Source organism: Piliocolobus tephrosceles, chromosome 6 (assembly GCF_002776525.5).
Source record: "Piliocolobus tephrosceles isolate RC106 chromosome 6, ASM277652v3, whole genome shotgun sequence".
Classification (NCBI taxonomy): Eukaryota; Metazoa; Chordata; class Mammalia; order Primates; family Cercopithecidae; genus Piliocolobus; species Piliocolobus tephrosceles.
Genome location: NC_045439.1, coordinates 96,931,756 through 96,951,437, shown reverse-complemented (window position 1 = coordinate 96,951,437; position 19,682 = coordinate 96,931,756). Strand labels below are relative to the sequence as shown.

Here is a 19,682-nt window from a genome sequence, read left to right as displayed (position 1 = left end):
CTTCATATCCTGGACTCTGCCCTTCTCAGTATGGAAATGCTACTCCAAGCATCCCAGGTTGAGTCAATCCTTTTTCCCTACACTACAAGATAAATAAAACTCTGGATTAAGTCAATGTTTTCTTTGATTTTGTTTGTCTGTTCCTTAAGAGTATCTGGCTTATTGCATTTACAACAGTCACATGGGAGAGTAAGATTTACAGAGATAAACCATCTTTTCTTCTTCTTGGTCATTTGAAGCCAAATTATTTTTAAAAGATCATAGGTCCTTTGAGGCTCATAGGATTATCCCAAGTGCCAGATTTCCTCCTTATTTTACATAGAAGGAACAATTTTCTACAATGGGCATTTAAATTTCATGGTTCTCAGGGCTTTTCTAATCCCAGGAAAGATCCCTGCTGGCAGCCTTATTAGCATCTCTGCCTCTTGATTTTTATTTAATTCCTTTTAATATTCTATCATGATGCTGACAGACATTATAGAACTGAGGGCAACAGAATGAGGACAATATTTTACTACATAATTAAGACTGCAGTGAGTTAATAAACTGCTCATAATGTGCTTTGAGATCATATCCGAAGCAGTTTTTTAAAAACAAAACAAAAAAGACAACAGCAAGGTATCACTTGAATTGTGGTTAATAAGGAAGGACAGAGTGTCAACATAAATGGCCCAAATAGTATTTCTACTAAAATGATAGATTAGTGTCTGGATTTCTTTTTTTTTTTTTTTTTTTTTTTTTCCTTGTTTTCTTTTTCTTTGAGACAGAGTCTTGCTCTGTTGCCTGGGAGTGCAGTGACATAATCTCAGTTCACCATAACCTCACCCTCCCAAGTAGCTGGGACTGCAAGCACTTGCCACCATGGTCAGCTGATTTTAAACTTTTTTTGGGAAACGCGGGTAGGGCGGAGCAAGATGGCCGAATAGGAACAGCTCCAGTCTCCAACTCCCAGCGCAAGCCACACAGAAGGCCGGTGATTTCTGCATTTTCAACTGAGGTACTGGGGTCATCTCACTGGGGAGTGCCGGACAATCGGTGCTGGTCAGCTGCTGCAGCCTGACCAGCGAGAGCTGAAGCAGGGCGAGGCATCATGTGGGAAGTGCAAGGGGGAAGGGAATCCCTATTCCTAGCCAGGGGAACTGAGACACACAACACCTGGAAAATCGGGTAACTCCCACCCCAATACTGAGCTTTAAGCAAACGGGCACAGCAGGAGAATATATCCCACACCTGGCCGGGAGGGTCCCATGCCCATGGAGCCTCCCTCATTGCTAACACAGCAGTCTGCGATCTAACCGCAAGGCAGCAGCGAGGCTGGGGGAGGGGCGCCCGCCATTGCTGAGGCTTAAGTAGGTAAACAAAGCCTCTGGGAAGCTCGAACTGGGTGGAGCTCACAGCAGCTCAAGGAAACCTGCCTGTCTCTGTAGACTCCACCTCTGGGGACAGGGCACAGCTAAACAACAACAACAAAAAAGCAGCAGAACCTCTGCAGACACAAACGACTCTGTCTGACAGCTTTGAAGAGAGCAGTGGATCTCCCAACATGGAGGTTGAGATCTGAGAAGGGACAGACTGCCTGCTCAAGTGGGTCCCTGACCCCTGAGTAGCCTAACTGGGAGACATCCCCCACTAGGGGCAGTCTGACACCCCACACCTCACAGGGTGGAGTACACCCCTGAGAGGAAGCTTCCAAAGTAAGAATCAGACAGGCACACTTGCTGTTCAACAATATTCTATCTTCTGCAACCTCTGCTGCTCATACCCAGGCAAACAGGGTCTGGAGTGGACCTCAAGCAATCTCCAACAGACCTACAGCTGAGGGTCCTGACTGTCAGAAGGAAAACTATCAAAAAGGAAGGACACCTATACAAAAACCCCATCAGTACATCACCATCATCAAAGACCAGAGGCAGATAAAACCACAAAGATAGGGATAAAGCAGGGCAGAAAAGCTGGAAATTCAAAAAATAAGAGTGCATCTCCCCCTGCAAAGGAACGCAGCTCATCGCCAGCAACGGATCAAAGCTGGATGGAGAATGACTTTGACGAGATGAGAGAAGAAGGCTTCAGTCCATCAAACTTCTCAGAGCTAAAGGAGGAATTACATACTCAGCGCAAAGAAACTAAAAATCTTGAAAAAAGAGTGGAAGAATTGATAGCTAGACTAATTAATGCAGAGAAGATCATAAACGAAATGACAGAGATGAAAACCATGACACGAGAAATACGTGACAGATGCACAAGCTTCAAACCGACTCGATCAACTGGAAGAAAGAGTATCAGCGATTGGGGATCAAATGAATGAAATGAAGCGAGAAGAGAAACCAAAAGAAAAAAGAAGAAAAAGAAATGAACAAAGCCTGCAAGAAGTATGGGATTATGTAAAAAGACCAAATCTACATCTGATTGGGGTGCCTGAAAGTGAGGGGAAAAATGGAACCAAGTTGGAAAACACTCTGCAGGATATCATCCAGGAGAACTTCCCCAACCTAGTAGGGCAGGCCAACATTCAAATTGAGGAAATACAGAGAATGCCACAAAGATACTCCTCGAGAAGAGCAACTCCAAGACACATAATTGCCAGATTCACCAAAGTTGAAATGAAGGAAAAAAATCTTAAGGGCAGCCAGAGAGAAAGGTTGGGTTACCCACAAAGGGAAGCCCATCAGACTAACAGCAGATCTCTCGGCAGAAACTCTACAACCCAGAAGAGAGTGGGGGCCAATATTCAACGTTCTTAAAAAAAAGAATTTTAAACCCAGAATTTCATATCCAGCCAAACTAAGTTTCATAAGTGAAGGAGAAATAAAATCCTTTACAGATAAGCAAATGCTTCGAGATTTTGTCACCACCAGGCCTGCCTTTCAAGAGTCCCTGAAGGAAGCCCTCAACATGGAAAGGAACAACAGGTACCAGCCATTGCAAAAACATGCCAAAATGTAAAGACCATCGAGGCTAGGAAGAAACTGCATCAACTAATGAGCAAAATAACCAGTTAATATCATAATGGCAGGATCAAGTTCACATATAACAATATTAACCTTAAATGTAAATGGACTAAATGCTCCAATTAAAAGACACAGACTGGCAAATTGGATAAAGAGTCAAGACCCATCAGTCTGCTATATTCAGGAGACCCATCTCATATGCAGAGACATACATAGGCTCAAAATAAAGGGATGGAGGAAGATCTACCAAGAAAATGGAGAACACAAAAAAGCAGGGGTTGCAATCCTAGTCTCTGATAAAACAGACTTTAAACCATCAAAGATCAAAAGAGACAAAGAAGGCCATTACATAATGGTAAAGGGATCAATTCAACAGGAAGAGCTAACTATCCTAAATGTATATGCACCCAATACAGGAGCACCCAGAGTCATAAAGCAAGTCCTTAGCGACTTACAAAGAGACTTAGACTCCCTTACAATAATAATGGGAGACTTCAACACTCCACTGTCAACGTTAGACAGATCAACGAGACAGAAAGTTAACAAGGATATCCAGTAATTGAACTCATCTCTGCACCAAGCGGACCTAATAGACATCTATAGAACTCTCCACCCCAAATCAACAGAATATACATTCTTCTCAGCACCACATCACACTTATTCCAAAATTGACCACATAATTGGAAGTAAAGCACTCCTCAGCAAATGTAAAAGAACGGAAATTATAACAAACTGTCTCTCAGACCACAGTGCAATCAAACTAGAACTCAGGACTAAGAAACTCAATCAACACCGCTCAGCTACATGGAAACTGAACAACCTGCTCCTGAATGACTACTGGGTACATAACAAAATGAAGGCAGAAATAAAGATGTTCTTTGAAACCAATGAGAACAAAGATACAACATACCAGAATCTCTGGGACACATTTAAAGCAGTGTGTAGATGGAAATTTACAGCACTAAATGCCCACAAGAGAAAGCTGGAAAGATCTAAAATTGACACTCTAACATCACAGTTAAAAGAACTAGAGTGGCAAGAACAAACACATTCAAAAGCTAGCAGAAGGCAAGAAATAACTAAGATCAGAGCAGAACTGAAGGAGATAGAGACACAAAAAACCCTCCAAAAAATCAATGAATCCAGGAGTTGGTTTTTTGAAAAGATCAACAAAATTGACAGACTGCTAGCAAGACTAATAAAGAAAAAAAGAGAGAGGAATCAAATAGACACAATAAAAAATGATAAAGGGGATATCACCACCGACCCCACAGAAATACAAACTACCATCAGAGAATACTAAAAAACACCTCTACACAAATCAACTAGAAAATCTAGAAGAAATGGATAATTTCCTGGACGCTTACAGTCTTCCAAGACTAAACCAGGAAGAAGTTGAATCCCTGAATAGACCAATAGCAGGCTCTGAAATTGAGGCAATAATTAATGGCCTACCCACCAAAAAAAGTCCAGGACCAGATGGATTCACAGCTGAATTCTACCAGAGGTACAAGGAGGAGCTGGTACCATTCCTTCTGAAACTATTCCAATCAATAGAAAAAGAGGGAATCCTCCCTAACTCATTTTATGAGGCCAAAATCATCCTGATACCAAAGCCTGGCAGAGACACACACACAAAAAAGAGAATTTTAGACCAATATCCCTGATGAACATCGATGCAAAAATCCTCAATAAAATACTGGCAAACCGGATTCAGCAGCACATCAAAATCTTATCCACCATGATCAAGTGGGCTTCATCCCTGGGATGCAAGGCTAGTTCAACATTCGCAAATCAATAAACGTAATCCAGCATATAAACAGAACCAAAGACAAGAACCACATGATTATCTCAATAGATGCAGAAAAGCCTTTTGACAAAATTCAACAGCCCTTCATGCTAAAAACGCTCAATAAATTTGGTATTGATGGAACGTACCTCAAAATAATAAGAGCTATTTATGACAAACCCACAGCTAATATCATACTGAATAGGCAAAAACTGGAAAAATTTCCTTTGAAAACTGGCACAAGACAGAGATGCCCTCTCTTACCACTCCTATTCAACATAGTGTTGGAAGTTCTGGCTAGGGCAATCAGGCAAGAGAAAGAAATCAAGGGTATTCAGTTAGGAAAAGAAGAAGTCAAATTGTCCCTGTTTGCAGATGACATGATTGTATATTTAGAAAACCCCATCGTCTCAGCCCAAAATCTCCTTAAGCTGATAAGCAACTTCAGCAAAGTCTCAGGATATAAAATTAATATGCAAAAATCACAAGCATTCTTATACACCAGTAACAGACAAACAGAGAGCCAAATCATGAATGAACTTCCATTCACAATTGCTTCAAAGAGAATAAAATACCTAGGAATCCAACTTACAAGGGATGTAAAGGACCTCTTCAAGGAGAACTACAAACCACCGCTGAGTGAAATCAAAGAGGACACAAACAAATGGAAGAACATACCATGCTCATGGATAGGAAGAATCAATATCGTGAAAATGGCCATACTGCCCAAGGTTATTTATAGATTCAATGCCATCCCCATCAAGCTACCAATGAGTTTCTTCACAGAATTGGAAAAAACTGCTTTAAAGTTCATATGGAACCAAAAAAGCCTGCATTGCCAAGACAATCCTAAGTCAAAAGGACAAAGCTGGAGGCGTCACGCTACCTGACTTCAAACTATACTACAAGGCTACAGTAACCAAAACATCATGGTACTGGTACCAAAACAGAGATATAGACCAATGGAACAGAACAGAGTCCTCAGAAATAATACCACACATCTACAGCCATCTGATCTTTGACAAACCTGAGAGAAACAAGAAATGGGGAAAGGATTCCCTATTTAATAAATGGTGCTGCGAAAATTGGCTAGCCATGAGTAGAAAGCTGAAACTGGATCCTTTCCTTACTCCTTATACGAAGATTAATTCAAGATGGATTAGAGACTTAAATGTTAGACCTAATACCATAAAAACCCTAGAAGAAAACCTAGGTAGTACCATTCAGGTCATAGGTATGGGCAAGGACTTCATGTCTAAAACACCAAAAGCAATGGCAACAAAAGCCAAAATTCACAAATGGGATCTAATTAAACTAAAGAGCTGCTGCACAGCAAAAGAAACTACCATCAGAATGAACAGGCAACCTACAGAATGGGAGAAAATTTTTGCAATCTACTCATCCGACAAAGGGCTAATATCCAGAATCTACAAAGAACTCAAACAAATATACAAGAAAAAAACAAACAACCCCATCAAAAAGTGGGCAAAGGATATGAACAGACATTTCTCAAAAGAAGACATTCATACAGCCAACAGACACATGAAAAAACGCTCATCATCACTCACCATCAGAGAAATGCAAATCAAAACCACAATGAGATACCATCTCACACCAGTTAGAATGGCAATCATTAAAAAGTCAGGAAACAACAGGTGTTGGAGAGGATGTGGAGAAATAGGAACACTTTTACACTGTTGGTGGGATTGTAAACTAGTTCAACCGTTATGGAAAACAGTATGGCAATTCCTCAAGGATCTAGAACTAGATGTACCATATGACCCAGCCATCCTACTACTGGGTATATACCCAAAGGATTATAAATCATGCTGCTATAAAGACACATGCACACGTATGTTCATTACGACACTATTCACAATAGCAAAGACTTGGAATCAACCCAAATGTCCATCTGTGACAGACTGGATTAAGAAAATGTGGCACATATACACCATGGAATACTATGTAGCCATAAAAAAGGATGAGTTTGCATCCTTTGTAGGGACATGGATGCAGCTGGAAACCATCATTCTTAGCAAACTATCACAAGAACAGAAATCCATACACCGCATGTTCTCACTCATAGGTGGGAACTGATCAATGAGATCATTTGGACTCAGGAAGGGGAACATTACACACTGGGGCCTATCATGGGGAGGGGGGAGGGGGAGGGATTGCACTGGGAGTTATACATGATATAAATTATGAATTGATGGGTGCTGACGAGTTGATGGGTGCAGCACACCAACATGGTGCAAGTATACATATGTAACAAACCTGCACATTATGCACATGTACCCTAGAACTTAAAGTATAATAAAAAATAAAATAAATAAACTTTTTTTGTAGAGATGGGTCTTCCTATATTGTCCAGGCTGGTCTCAAACTTCTGGACTCAAGCTATCCTCCCACCTCAGCCTCCCAAACTGTTGGGATAACAGGCATGAGCCATTGTGCCCAGCAGCATCTGGATTTCATATTTGTATTTACAAAGAAATAAAATGGCATTCCAATGGCAAAACAGGAAATTGGAAAATTGTCCTCTTTTCCAAGACTTTGAGAAGGGAAAGGTATTAGAGAATATGGGAGTGAAAATAAAACAAAACAAACAGTTTATGTAGCATTAAAATGTTGGCATAGATCAACAAAGTATCTCGTACTAGGAATTACTTATTTTCAACTTTTAAATCATATTTATGATATATACACCATCTCATTGTCATTAAAAAAATTTCTGGGAACAATGTCCTTGCCTTAACAGAAAAGTTGGAGTTACCCAACTTCTTATGCTTGACCCTTCACTCTTTCCAATCTGTCTCACCTCTTTGACCAAAGGTGTTCAAAATCCATGTTTCTCAAATTTATGGGAAACATGGATCATGTGGAGATCTGGTTAAAATGCAGATTCAGTAGGTGGGGCCTGGGAATCTGCATTTCTAACAAATCCCAAGTGCTGCTGATGCTCTGCTCCAGGGCCTATACCACCACTTGTGAGACAGAGCATCCTAAGAAGATTAGCATCCCATGCAGTCACAGAAGATTTAGACTGCTTAATCCAATACACATTTAATGAGATGCTTCATTGTTCTTGTGCTAATTGATAAGTAGGCAGAAACAGTCAGGGATTTAAAGCCTCCATTTGATTTTCACAAAGTCAAGCCAAGCCCTTCTGGAGCTGATTTAAGAGCAAAAACTAGGAGACTTGTAAAGGGCCCTCTAGAGATCCTGGAATCAGTAAGTTAGGGCATGAACTCTTCATCTTTTGGGGGGCATTGCTCACCCTTTTAAGAATAACTTTAGAAATACAGGTATTCTCCCCAGAAAACTTATACATAGCAAACAAATAATTTTGTATGTATCTGTTCTTAAACTCTTGAAAGTCCACATAAGAAGATTGTTCAAAGATACCGATTTAAAATACACTGACCTGGGAGTGTCCCAGGAGCTAGAGAAAACAAAGAAACAAAGACATCATTAAACTCTTAATGGGATATTAGACAGTTTCTTGTAGTAGAATTAAGCTAATTACCTAAAAGCATGGATGAAGAAAAAAAAAAGTAAAAGTGGAAGCAGGAATAGACTTTGAGACTTCGTGACAAAAGTCATGGGAAATTTTCTATCCCAAAGAAGATCAGAAGCAAGAGAAGAAAAACAAAAATTTGTCTCAAAACATCTTACCTTTTACATCTGGTCTGACTATCCTGCCTCAGTCTCTCAGTAACTGATCTCTGGGCAGCTAGGCTCTGAATGTCCAGGGACACTTGCAAAAATGTAGATCCCTGGACCATGCCCCAGATCAAGAAATCTCGGGACACAGAGTTCAGACATTCTTGCAATTTAAACATTTGCAATTTATAAACTCCCCAAGTGATTCTCATGCACATTAAGTTTGACGTGGTCCTCAAACTCTCCTCAGATTACATTAATGAAAGTAAGACACCTCCTCCCCCAATTCAAAGATCAAAATTATATTCCTTTATAGGTTACCTATAAAAATGATTCTGAGAATAGTGATCTAAAATATTTTTGCATTGTGCTCATAATTAGAATAGACTTTTAAGTTCAGCAATCTTGGGGAAATTTAAATCTGTTTCCTGCCCTGCCTCAACTCCTCATGCCTTTCTTTCTCTTGTCCTAGAAGAAGGCTCACTAATTGTCCTCTTCCCCTTCCCTTTTCTGGGACTTCACATACAAATTAACTATATTATAGATTATGTAGCACAGGAACTTTGATAGATAGAATAAATGAATGGATAATAAAGGAAATGTCTAAATGATACATACAGATATTACTTGGATGTAGCTAAGCCTATGAATATAGGTATATGGAGATTAGTGTCTATGAAAGCCAAAATCTGTGGTTCTCAACCCTGGCTGCATATTACACTTCACAAAATCTCAGAGTCTTAATCTCAGTCCCTAAAGTTTCTAATTAGGAAGGTTGGAATAAGATGATTATGGTTAAGAGTTGGAGCCTAATTGTCTTTATCTAAAATAGCAAAAGAAAACCACCATTAATGATCCTAATAATCAATAAAAATACAAACAGTAAACATGTATTGAGTTTTTACTATGGAAATGGTGATAAATGTCTTATAGGCAGTAGCTCATTCAGTCTTGACAGCATCTCCTTGAAGTAGGAACTATGAGGAATACCATGTTTACCACTAAAGCTCATAAAAGTCAGGAACTGTCTCAAGGTCACAGCTGTGAAACGTAGAGCTCTCCCTGGAACTCTACATCTGATGCAGGAGCCCGTACTAAACAAAAAAACTCTGCTTTCTTGTATGTATCTATGATTAAAAACCATTGATATGGATGCATGTTTGTGTATAGATGTGTGATATATACATATACCTGTGTGTTTGAGAGAAAGAATCTGTGTGTATGTGTGTGTGTGTGCGTGTGTGTGTGTGTGTATCCTGATACAGAGGCAATTCTGCAGCTCAGGACACTCTTAGGGAGGAGAAGTGTCCCATCTGGGCTGTGCAAGTCCAAAGAACTATGTGAGAGCAATAGTTCTCTGATGAGACAAGGAGAGAAGTCAAGAGGAAGTGAAATGAGAAAAGGAAGCAATCTAGGAGGTTCCCTGATATAAACAAATTGGCTGTTTCACTGAAGGTCTACTCTGCTCCTTATTCCCCCTGCTGATGGAAAGCTGCCACTTCGTGTATTACATTCTTCTCAGCCCTCTTTGGATACTCTGGAAAGGTGAAATAAAGACCAGCCAGGATAAAATGAAAAGGAGAAGGGAAATAGTGGATAGAACAGCCAAAGTCACTTGACAACTAGGTCATTGGTGCTAAAAGCAGAGCGCTTTCTCCCTAGAAAAACGTGCATACTCAAGAAAAATTGCAGAAGATTTTTAAGGGCTTCAACATTACACTGGGTCACCCTGGTCTAGGTGATCCATAAGTCCTTTGGATGCCCAGCAAAGTTAGACTTGGTCAACATAATGTAGCAGAAACCATACCTACCTTTTAGTTCCAATTCTGTCTTCCTATTATAAATAAGAAAACTGACCTAGAGAGGTTAAGTGGCTCACCTGTTGCTGCAGAGCTGCTTAATGACAGCCAAGTGCGGAAGGTGGGTCTTCTGCCCCTTTTACCAACCACATTCTACTAGGCTCTTATTCCAACATGTCTGGTGTCCTTATAAGAAGAAGAGGGGAGACACAGAGATAGAGGCTCACAAGTAGAGAAGGCCATGTGATGATAAAGGAAGAAATTGTAGTGATGTATTGACAAACCAAAAAACACCAAGGATTTCTGGCAATACAAGAAACTCAAAGAAATGCATGAAACAGTTGCCTTTACAGAGAACATAGCACTGTCAACACCTGGATTTCAGGCTTTTATCTTCCAGATCTGTGAGAGAACAGATTTATGTTGTTTTAAGCCATCCAGGTTGTGGTAATCTGTTATGGCGGCTACAGAAAATAAATATATCCAGCCTACAGTCTGGGCTACGGCAAGAAACCCTGCTCTGATCTGCAATCTCTAGTTCTGTAGTAGAGCGCTTTGTTCCCTAAACAGCTAAGGCAAGTGGAGTGAATGAAGGGCCACTGGGAGCCTTGAACATGGAGTTCCAATGATTGAATTTCCTATATGAAAATCCGCACTAAACCATCTCCAATAATTTAAGTGCCTATTTCCAGCATGAGTGTTTTCTAATCTAAGCCTTTTTCAAATACTGTTTTAAGTTGTTTACAGCAGGCAACAGCCTCGGAGATGCTGACATTTGCATATAGAAGGACTTTTGGGAAGTGCTTACTGTAACAATACCTGTGAGTTACTAGGGAAACCAGGTTGGGCAGAAGGGGAGGTTGAACCACAAGGGAATTGCAACAGAGGTGCCAGCTGATCCTATAGGGAGATCTAGAGCTGGAATGGCCCTTTGGAGTCACCCCAACTGAGGCAAAGAGATAAGGTTTTTGTATCCCCACAGATCAGCTATTGGATGTAGGCTGCAGGTAGGGAGGAGCCATAGCTTTTGGGCAAGATGGGGTCCTTTAGTTACAAGCAATTCCTGGTTATAGACACAGCTGGATCCTAAGGAGGGGTCTCAAGGGTGGACCACAGCATCTACTACGTGTATGGATGGAAGTCTTTCTGCCTAATTATCATCTGTTATTAGAATGTGGCCATAAGAGATTCCACACCTGAACTAGAATTGCCTTACTCTGGGAAATAATCCATTGGGTTCTCTCAAATCATATCTAGTAGCAGGTCTGAGAGGTCTCAGCCCTGCATTCTTATGTCTTTCCTTCTTTCACCCACACATTTTCCATCTCCACCCATTGCAACATCTCTTAAAATCTCCATTTTAGGATGGCATCTGATCACATGTGGACAACAATAATTTTGCCTCTTTTTCTACTTACCCAAGGACTGTGAGGATAATCATTTAAGGGCTTGGAAATTGCCATTCATTTACTTGTTCACTTATTTACTCACTTGTCAGCCACCATACATTTTTAATACCTACTTTCTTTATACTATACTAAGCATTGAATATAAAAAAATGAAAGAAGAGATTGCAAAAGGCCTTACTCATGACGATGAGGAGTTGAATTTTATCGAGACACAAAGACACTTAGAAGGATTATGGGCATTACTGTGACTTGAATAAATTTGTGTTATTAAAGGAGCCTTTGTGGGTGGTAGAGAGGATGCACTGCAGGAAGGTCCCACAATACAAGGATGCAACTTGCAAGTAGAGAATTTAAACACAGGTTGAGTCACTCTTCAAACCTCAGTTGAGTTACCATCTTCTGTCCTTCTCTAAGATCCACTTTGCTGTCCAAGTTAGCAACGTTGCAAGGAGTAAGTCGACAGCCTGCTTGGGTAGAGGGACTCACCTCCTCCTCCTAAGCTACCAGCAACCCCTGGGGCCCAGCCATATGCCTTTGTGTATGCAAATATACCACATATGTGACCTCAGGTCACAAACACTCAGTGTAAAGCCCACAGCTGTCCACACAGACTGGATGCCTCTAAAAAAACGAGCCCCCAAAGGATGCATCATTGCATTTTGGCTTTTTCCTCAACAGCCTCAATAGCTTTGGGCCCGTCCCTAATAGGTAAAGTAAATCTCACAGTGTGTGGGATTTCCACATTAAATACAAGTTATAGATCTAAGTGTATGACCTAGCAACAGAGACTGTATCCCAAAGAAACAAAAGCAGGATAATTTGTTTTCTAATTAGCCAACTATAGACTGGAAAATAGAAGAGAAAATATCATATTAATAATCATTATTTTAAGGTAATAGCTTATGTTCTTTAATGTAGTTCCAATATAAATGTCCCTGTAAGAAATTATATTTCATTTCAATACTAACAAATCAGGTACTTAGTGTGCTGGGGGAGAAATGATTGGAGCTACTTTAAAGCTGCACTAACCAGAGAAACTGCAAAAATATTTATATTCTTATAAAGGAAGGAAAGAATGCCCCTCACGGGTGTATTTAAGTATCCTCCATCTTTTGGATAAATGGTAATATTAAACAAAAAATGGAAAGATGACCTTAGAATAATAACCTCAAGACTCAACTGGGACTCAGCTTCCCAATGTACAAAAAGCATTTGCAATATGTTCAGGATGGAAATTTCTATGCTGCTTTATAGCTCATAGACTGCATTATGTACCTCACACAAAAATCACCAAAACACCCAACTCCGGACTGGCTTCCTTCCCATGGGGTGGGCCCTCCCATATGTAAAATTACTCACCATCCCCTTGCTTACTGCCTGTGATTCTGCTCAGTTACTCAACAATGTTTGTAAGGACAGGAAAACAAAGAGGAGAAAACTAATACATTTGGAGAGGTGTTTCATATAGAGAATGGGATTGTTAAACCAAAACTAGGTCTGGCACTATTAGGGCTTTCTCTAGCCAGTTCTCCCTCCAGTCTTCCTTCTAGTAACCCCATGCAAAAGCCATTTGGAAAATTTCACAGGATAAATGCTGTGCCTATACCTGAAGGCCATCCATTGGGCGAGCCCTTACATTCTTTGTCCTCTCCCACAGCTTCTATGTACACTGCATGGTAGAGAGTTGGTGAGGGCCTGGACCGATGAGTCATTTAGTTTTCAAACAGCTCCAGAAGACTCTGAGTTTCCAGCTCTGAGTTTCCAATGCCATCATTGATACTTATGTGACTAGAAGCTGTTAGTTTGAATTGGTGCTTGGAGAAACAAACTCAATGAAAGTCACGAAGCCAATAAATCTCTGAAGAGTTACATGGAGTTGTCCTTAAAACAAATGACAGGCCCCTTCCCATCAAGACACATACACAGAGAGAGACAAAACCTATGTCCATAAGGCCTTAAAGTTACAATATTTCAAGCTTTTTTTATTCCAATCTTATATGTTTTGAATGACAAGGGAGTGAACAGATTCCTGATTATATAACCTCCAAGTACATTCACATATATGTTTTCTTTTAGTCCTTACGAAATCTTGTATGGTAGAATAAAAGGAGTCCTTATTAAAATCTGCATTTGATGTATGAAAAAAAATAGGTTCCTAGAAGTAAGTAGCTTTCAACACTGCTGGTAAGTGAAAGAGTGAGATCTCTTGATGACCAATCTCATGCTCATCCAATGATTTCAGCTCTTCTTATTTTTCATTTACATTAATGTGGGTGAATAGGATTAATTCAGTCTAAGAATTTATTAATTCAGTAACAAAACAATTATTTGAAGTAAGTCTTTAGACTAAGTGGTTATTTGACAGAATTAATAGTCAAAATGGGTGGTTTGGTAGCCCTGAGTTAAAAAACATCTTCGACCATGTGAGAAGTTAGATAATGTGCATCGTCTGTCACACCCTGTACTCTCCTCGGTAACTAACAGATTTCTACAAGCTCGGGATTGCCTAGGTGCCAAGTGCTTCCTAGCTGTTCCAGGCGACTATCAAAGCTAACACAATGAGCTCAATGCTGGTGAGGTCCAGGTATTCTTGGGGTTGAATGGAAGTCACTGAGGAGCAGTCTGTCAGCTTGCCTAAGAAATTTACAAGAGTCTATTACCCTGGCACTGTCAAAATATCCTTTATTTATGCTTCTCTATGGGAGAGTGGGAAAAGCAGCCAGAACAGCCTGCTGTAGCAGCTATCCAGCTGCTCATGCAGTTAATATAGCTGTAGAAAGAATGTGATTTATACAAGAGCACTTTCTCTCAACACTAGCATATGAGTCCGAAACCCACTCATTCTGGGAGACCCACGCCGTGCACACACTTTTGTGTGCTCTGGAGACAGCAGGATAACAAAGAGAGCTACAGATTTAGATGGGCACAGAAGATGGAAACACAATAGATATATGTACCAACAATATCTACAGACTGACCTATGCTCTTTATGATGTACATAGAACTAGTCCACTTGCTGCAGAAGGCAAGAATTTTGTGCATATAACAGAGTCAGGCAGGCAGAGGTTCTGTAAAAGTTGGGAATGCACGTCAAAGGCTCCCTGCTGCTTTCTGGTGAGGGCAGCTGATTGAAGAACTAAATTGGAAAGCATGCACTCATTGCTTCCAGGATCAACATAGATGATCCTGCAGGTGAAAACAATTGTTGAACCAGTTTTTCAAGGTAAGGGAGCAGGACCAGACTCTATTTGGAGCCTTCTCCCCCTTTTAGGTTAGAAAGCAGGAACAAGTTGTCTGTAATTTCTATGTATTGTTGCTGGACAGAAAGCATGGGTGTCCTGCAGTCTCACATACCTGATAGGGACCCTGGTTGCAGCCACAGTAGCTGCTTTCCATGGTGTAGCTTCTGGACACCCCCATCTCTCTCCACACCACCACCCGGGCCGTGGAGGCTCGAGATTTCTCCACAAGGAAGCTGCAGCTGCTCATTGTGAATGCTGGTGCTAGTTTATCAAGGATTTTGGGAAGAGTCTACAATTTAAAAAAAATCAAACTATGATTAGTTGTGGGTGACTAGGGATAGTCATCATAAAAATAGCTTCTCAACGTTGTTAAGCGTCTATCTATAAAACACTTGTTACTTTAAATCATTTATTAACCCTAAGAAAAGGCTATCACTTTTAAAAAATCATTTTGCAGATAAGGAAACAGGCTAAGAAAAGTTAGAAATAGGCCAGGAGCGGTGACTTATGCCTGTAATCTCAGCACTTTGGGAGGCTGAGGCAGGTGGATCACCTGAGGTCAGGAGTTCAAAATCAACCTGGCCAACATAGTGAAACCCTGTCTCCACTAAAAATACAAAAATTAGCCGGGTGTGGTGGCGGGCACCTGTAATCCAAGCTACTCAGGAGGCTGAGGTAGGAGAATCGCTTGAACCCAGATGACGGAGGTTGCAGTGTGCCGAGATCGCGCCACTGCACTCCAGCCTGGGAGACGGAGTAAGACTGCATCACAAAAACAAAACAAAACAAAAGTTAGAAATAAATAGCTGAAGTCCAGAAAACTCTAAAGTTGCTAGAAAGGAATCCAAATGCCAACTGGCCAACTCCATAATCTTTCAGCTCCACTTTTCTGCATTGCTATGGACCAAGGCTGCACACATACACTTGGCCTCATACATGAAAGAGACTATGGAAAGCCTCAGATTTCACAGGGACTTGAAATTTACAGACTACATCCAGCCTCACTGTTACTTAGCAGGGTCATACTTGGGACTGTTCACAATTTCACAAGGCCAAAGGGGCCAGTGATGATTCTAGAGAAGAAGTACACATCGTTCACTTCTTTCCTAAGAGTGTATAATTGCCAAAATGAACTTTTCATCTCATCTTCGAAGCCAAAAATCTGAGGCTTGATCAATTACGAAACTCCTGAAAATCCATCCTCTCTGGGTTCATATATTCCACCTTTTCTTGGTGTAAAAATACTTTATTTATGACTACTTAACCTCCATTTAGAAGGCATCTCTAGACACTTGACACCTCGATTGACAGAAAGGGATCTTCCAGCCACTGGACCTCCTCCCCAGAGGACAATGACTCAGAGTTGATAGTATACACAGTCATGAGTCAGCAGAAATACTGCACGTAGTCCCAGAACTTTTATGACATTAACAAGAAGGATTCTCTCATTTTAGTGTTGGCAGAATATGCATAAACTAACACATAATGTAAAATCACATACATTAAACAATAGTGAAGCCTTAGGCTTTTAGACAAATTACAGGGAGAAAGTAGAGAAGCATAGCAAGTTAATGAGAATATAAATGAAAGAATTGTTTTTAAGAGATGCAGTTTTGTTAATTTTTAGAACATTGAGCAAATCTCTTACTATCTCTGGTACTTACTGTCCTCATGTTAAATGTAACTGTTAACTGTAATTATTAATTATCTTATAAATTATGTTATATAAATATATTAGCATAATTATCAATATAATTTACTATGATCTCTAAATTCCTACATAGCCTCCAGACTTACAGATCATCTAAAAAAGGGAAATAGAATGCTAATGTTGTCTTCACTTGAGTGTCTACAATTGCTTCCTAATTGATTTCATCCTATCCACTCTTGTCCCTCCCTTCCTATAATCCCTCAATCTATTTGTTCCCTCAAAATGCTCATTACAATTACAACTGAATTATTGTGTATGTATTAGTTGTTTATTTTCTATCTCCCCAGAAGCCTAGAAGTTCCATGAGGGCAGGTCTGTGTCTTATTCGCAGGAAAATCCCTACACATCGAGTAGTATGTTGCTCGTAGAGGGTACTATATAATTATTTGCTAAAATAAATAGAATCTGCTAGTCCAGACCCCTGGGGGTCTGGTCAAATAGACATAAATATATGGTTTCTATATCCTGCAAGTAAAGTGATCAATAATACTGGCAAATAGTTTTAATTTATCATTAGCATACTATGTTGCAAAAGTTTACTCTTACATTGTTTAAGTGACTTCACCTTTTTTACTTAAGTGAAACTATTTTTTTCTTCCATAGGTTGTGTCTCTCTCTCTCTCTTTTTTATAAAGGCTTTAATTAAAGCAGCTTTAGGTCCACAGCAAAACTGAGAAGGAAGATGCAGAGATTTTCCATATGCCCCCGACTCCTGTCCATGCATGGACTCCCAATCATTGACATCCCTCACCAGAGTGGGAGGTTTATTGTAACTGCTGAACCTACATTGAAACATCATCACTCAAAGTCTATAGTTTACATGAGGATTCTCTTCAGTTTTGGTGCTGTACATCTTACGGGTTTGAAAAAATGTATAACGATGTGTACTCAATAGTACAGTATTATCCAAAGTAGTTTTACTGCCCTAAGAATCCCCTCTGCTCCACCTATTTATCCCTCCTTCCTTCCAAATTCCTGGCAACCCCGATCTTTTTAGTCTCCATAGTTTTGCTTTCTCCAGAATGTCATACAGCTGGAAATACAGTATGTAGCCTTTTCAGGTTGTTTTCTTTAACTTAGTAATATCCATTTAAGGTTCTTCCATGTCTCTTCGTGGCTTGATAGCTCATTCCTTTTCAGCACTGAATAATAATTTATTGTCTGTTTATAACAAGTACTGGGCTGGAGCTGTCTTTTCTTGTGATGTCCCCATTTTGGCTTTGGTATCAGAGTAACACAGGCCTCATAAAATGAGTTGGCAAGTGTGTCTCCTCTATTTTATGAAAGGATGTTTTTATGATTAGCACTGTTTTGTTCTTAAGAGGTTGATAGAATGTATCAACAAAGCCATTTGGGCCCAAACTTCCATTTGTGGGAAGAGTTTTCATTACTAATTCTACTTTTTTCCACTTAAAATAAACCTCATCAGATTGTCCATGTCTCCTTGAATCAGTTTTTGTAGTCTGTGTTCTCCTAAGAATGTATTCACTTGTTGGCATTTAGTTGTTAATGATCCTCTTTTTTACTTTGTAAGATTTGTAGTGATGTCTATTCTTTCAATCCCAATTTTGGTAACTTGCATCTTCTTTCTTTTCTTTGTCTGTCTAGCTAAATGATGATCATTTTGTTGATCATTTTAAGAAATCAAACTATGAATTATTGAATAAAAAGCATGTTATTTATGGATGCTCTATTGTTCATATGATTTTTATTTCTTTGATTTTACTTTGGCTTTTATTTTGTTCTTTCCTATACTTTGGGATTTATTTGCACTTCTTTTTCTTGTTTCTGAATGTGGATGCTTAGATTATTGATTTTAGATCTTTCTGCATTTTTAAATATTCTAAATTATAAAGTTCCCTCTATGTACTATTTTTGCTGCATACTATAAATTTTGACATATTGAGTTTTTATTTTTATTCACTTAAAGATATTTTCTAATTACCCATTGGATTTCCCTTTCAAACCATAAGTTAATTTGATACACATTGTTTAATTTCCAAATATTCACAGATATCCCAGATTTCTTATAAAAGTTAATTTATAATGTAATTCTGTTGTGTAGGTGAATATTCTGTTCATATTTTCAGTCCCTTAAAATATATTGAGATTTATTTTATAGCCTATTATAGGGTCTATGCTTGAGAAATTTTGATGGGCACTCAAAAAGAATATATATTCTTTTGTTTTGAAAAGAACTGTTACACGTAAGTTAGATCAGGTATTCTCTACACTAATTTTCTGTTTGATTATTCTATCGCTTACTGATAGAAGATTACTAAAATATTCAACTATTATTATTACATTTTAAATGCCTTCTTTCAATTTTTTCTTCTTGCATTTCAGAGTATATGTATTCACATACATTTATAATTGTTATACTTTGCTGTTTACCTTCTTTCAGTATTATGAATTGCACCCTTAGCCCTAGTAATATTTCTTCTTTTAATGTATATTTTGTCTTATGTCAATATAATCATCTTTATTATGGTTACCATTTGCATGGTGTATCTTTTTCCATCTTTTAACTTTCAACCTGTTTGCATTATTGAATCAAAAGCATGTCATTTATAGACAATATATACTTGAACCTATTTTTAAAATCTGGTCTTACAACCTCTGCCTTTGGAATGAAGGGTTTGTTCATTCATATTTAATGTCATCATTGATATTTTTGGATTTACATTTGCCATTTTGTTGTTTGTCTCTATATGTCTCATATATGTTTTGTTCCTCCTATACTATCTTCTCCTCTCATTATATCTTCAAATACTTTTTCAGACATTTATTTTCCTCTCTTTTTGGGCCTCCCATTATATGTTGGTTGATACGCTTTTTGCTATCCTATAGGTCTCTACAGCTCTTTACTTTTCTTTAATCTTGTTTGTCTGTTCTTTGAATTGAATAATTTGGGGTTAATCATCAAATTTATTGATTCATTCTTTACTATCTTGCCATCTCAAATCTGCTGACAATCCCATCTAGTGAATTTTTTATGTTGATCATGATACTTTTCAACACTATCTCCTTCCTTCCTTCTTTCCTCCCTTCCTTCCTTCCTCCCTTCTTCCTTCCTTCCTTCCTTCCTTCCTTCCTTCCTTCCTTCCTTCCTTCCTTC

The 19,682-nt window shown here is 39.1% G+C and overlaps 1 protein-coding gene across 1 annotated transcript in view; it reads right to left on the bottom strand.

The window, feature by feature from the left end:
• AGBL1 (ATP/GTP binding protein like 1) overlaps positions 1 to 19,682 on the bottom strand; it is a 606,328-nt gene that overhangs the window by 105,129 nt on the left and 481,517 nt on the right. Inside the window, 2 exon segments of the mRNA XM_026448330.1 lie at positions 13,218 to 13,280; positions 14,966 to 15,142. Of these exon segments, the coding sequence (XP_026304115.1) occupies positions 13,218 to 13,280; positions 14,966 to 15,142 (240 nt within the window).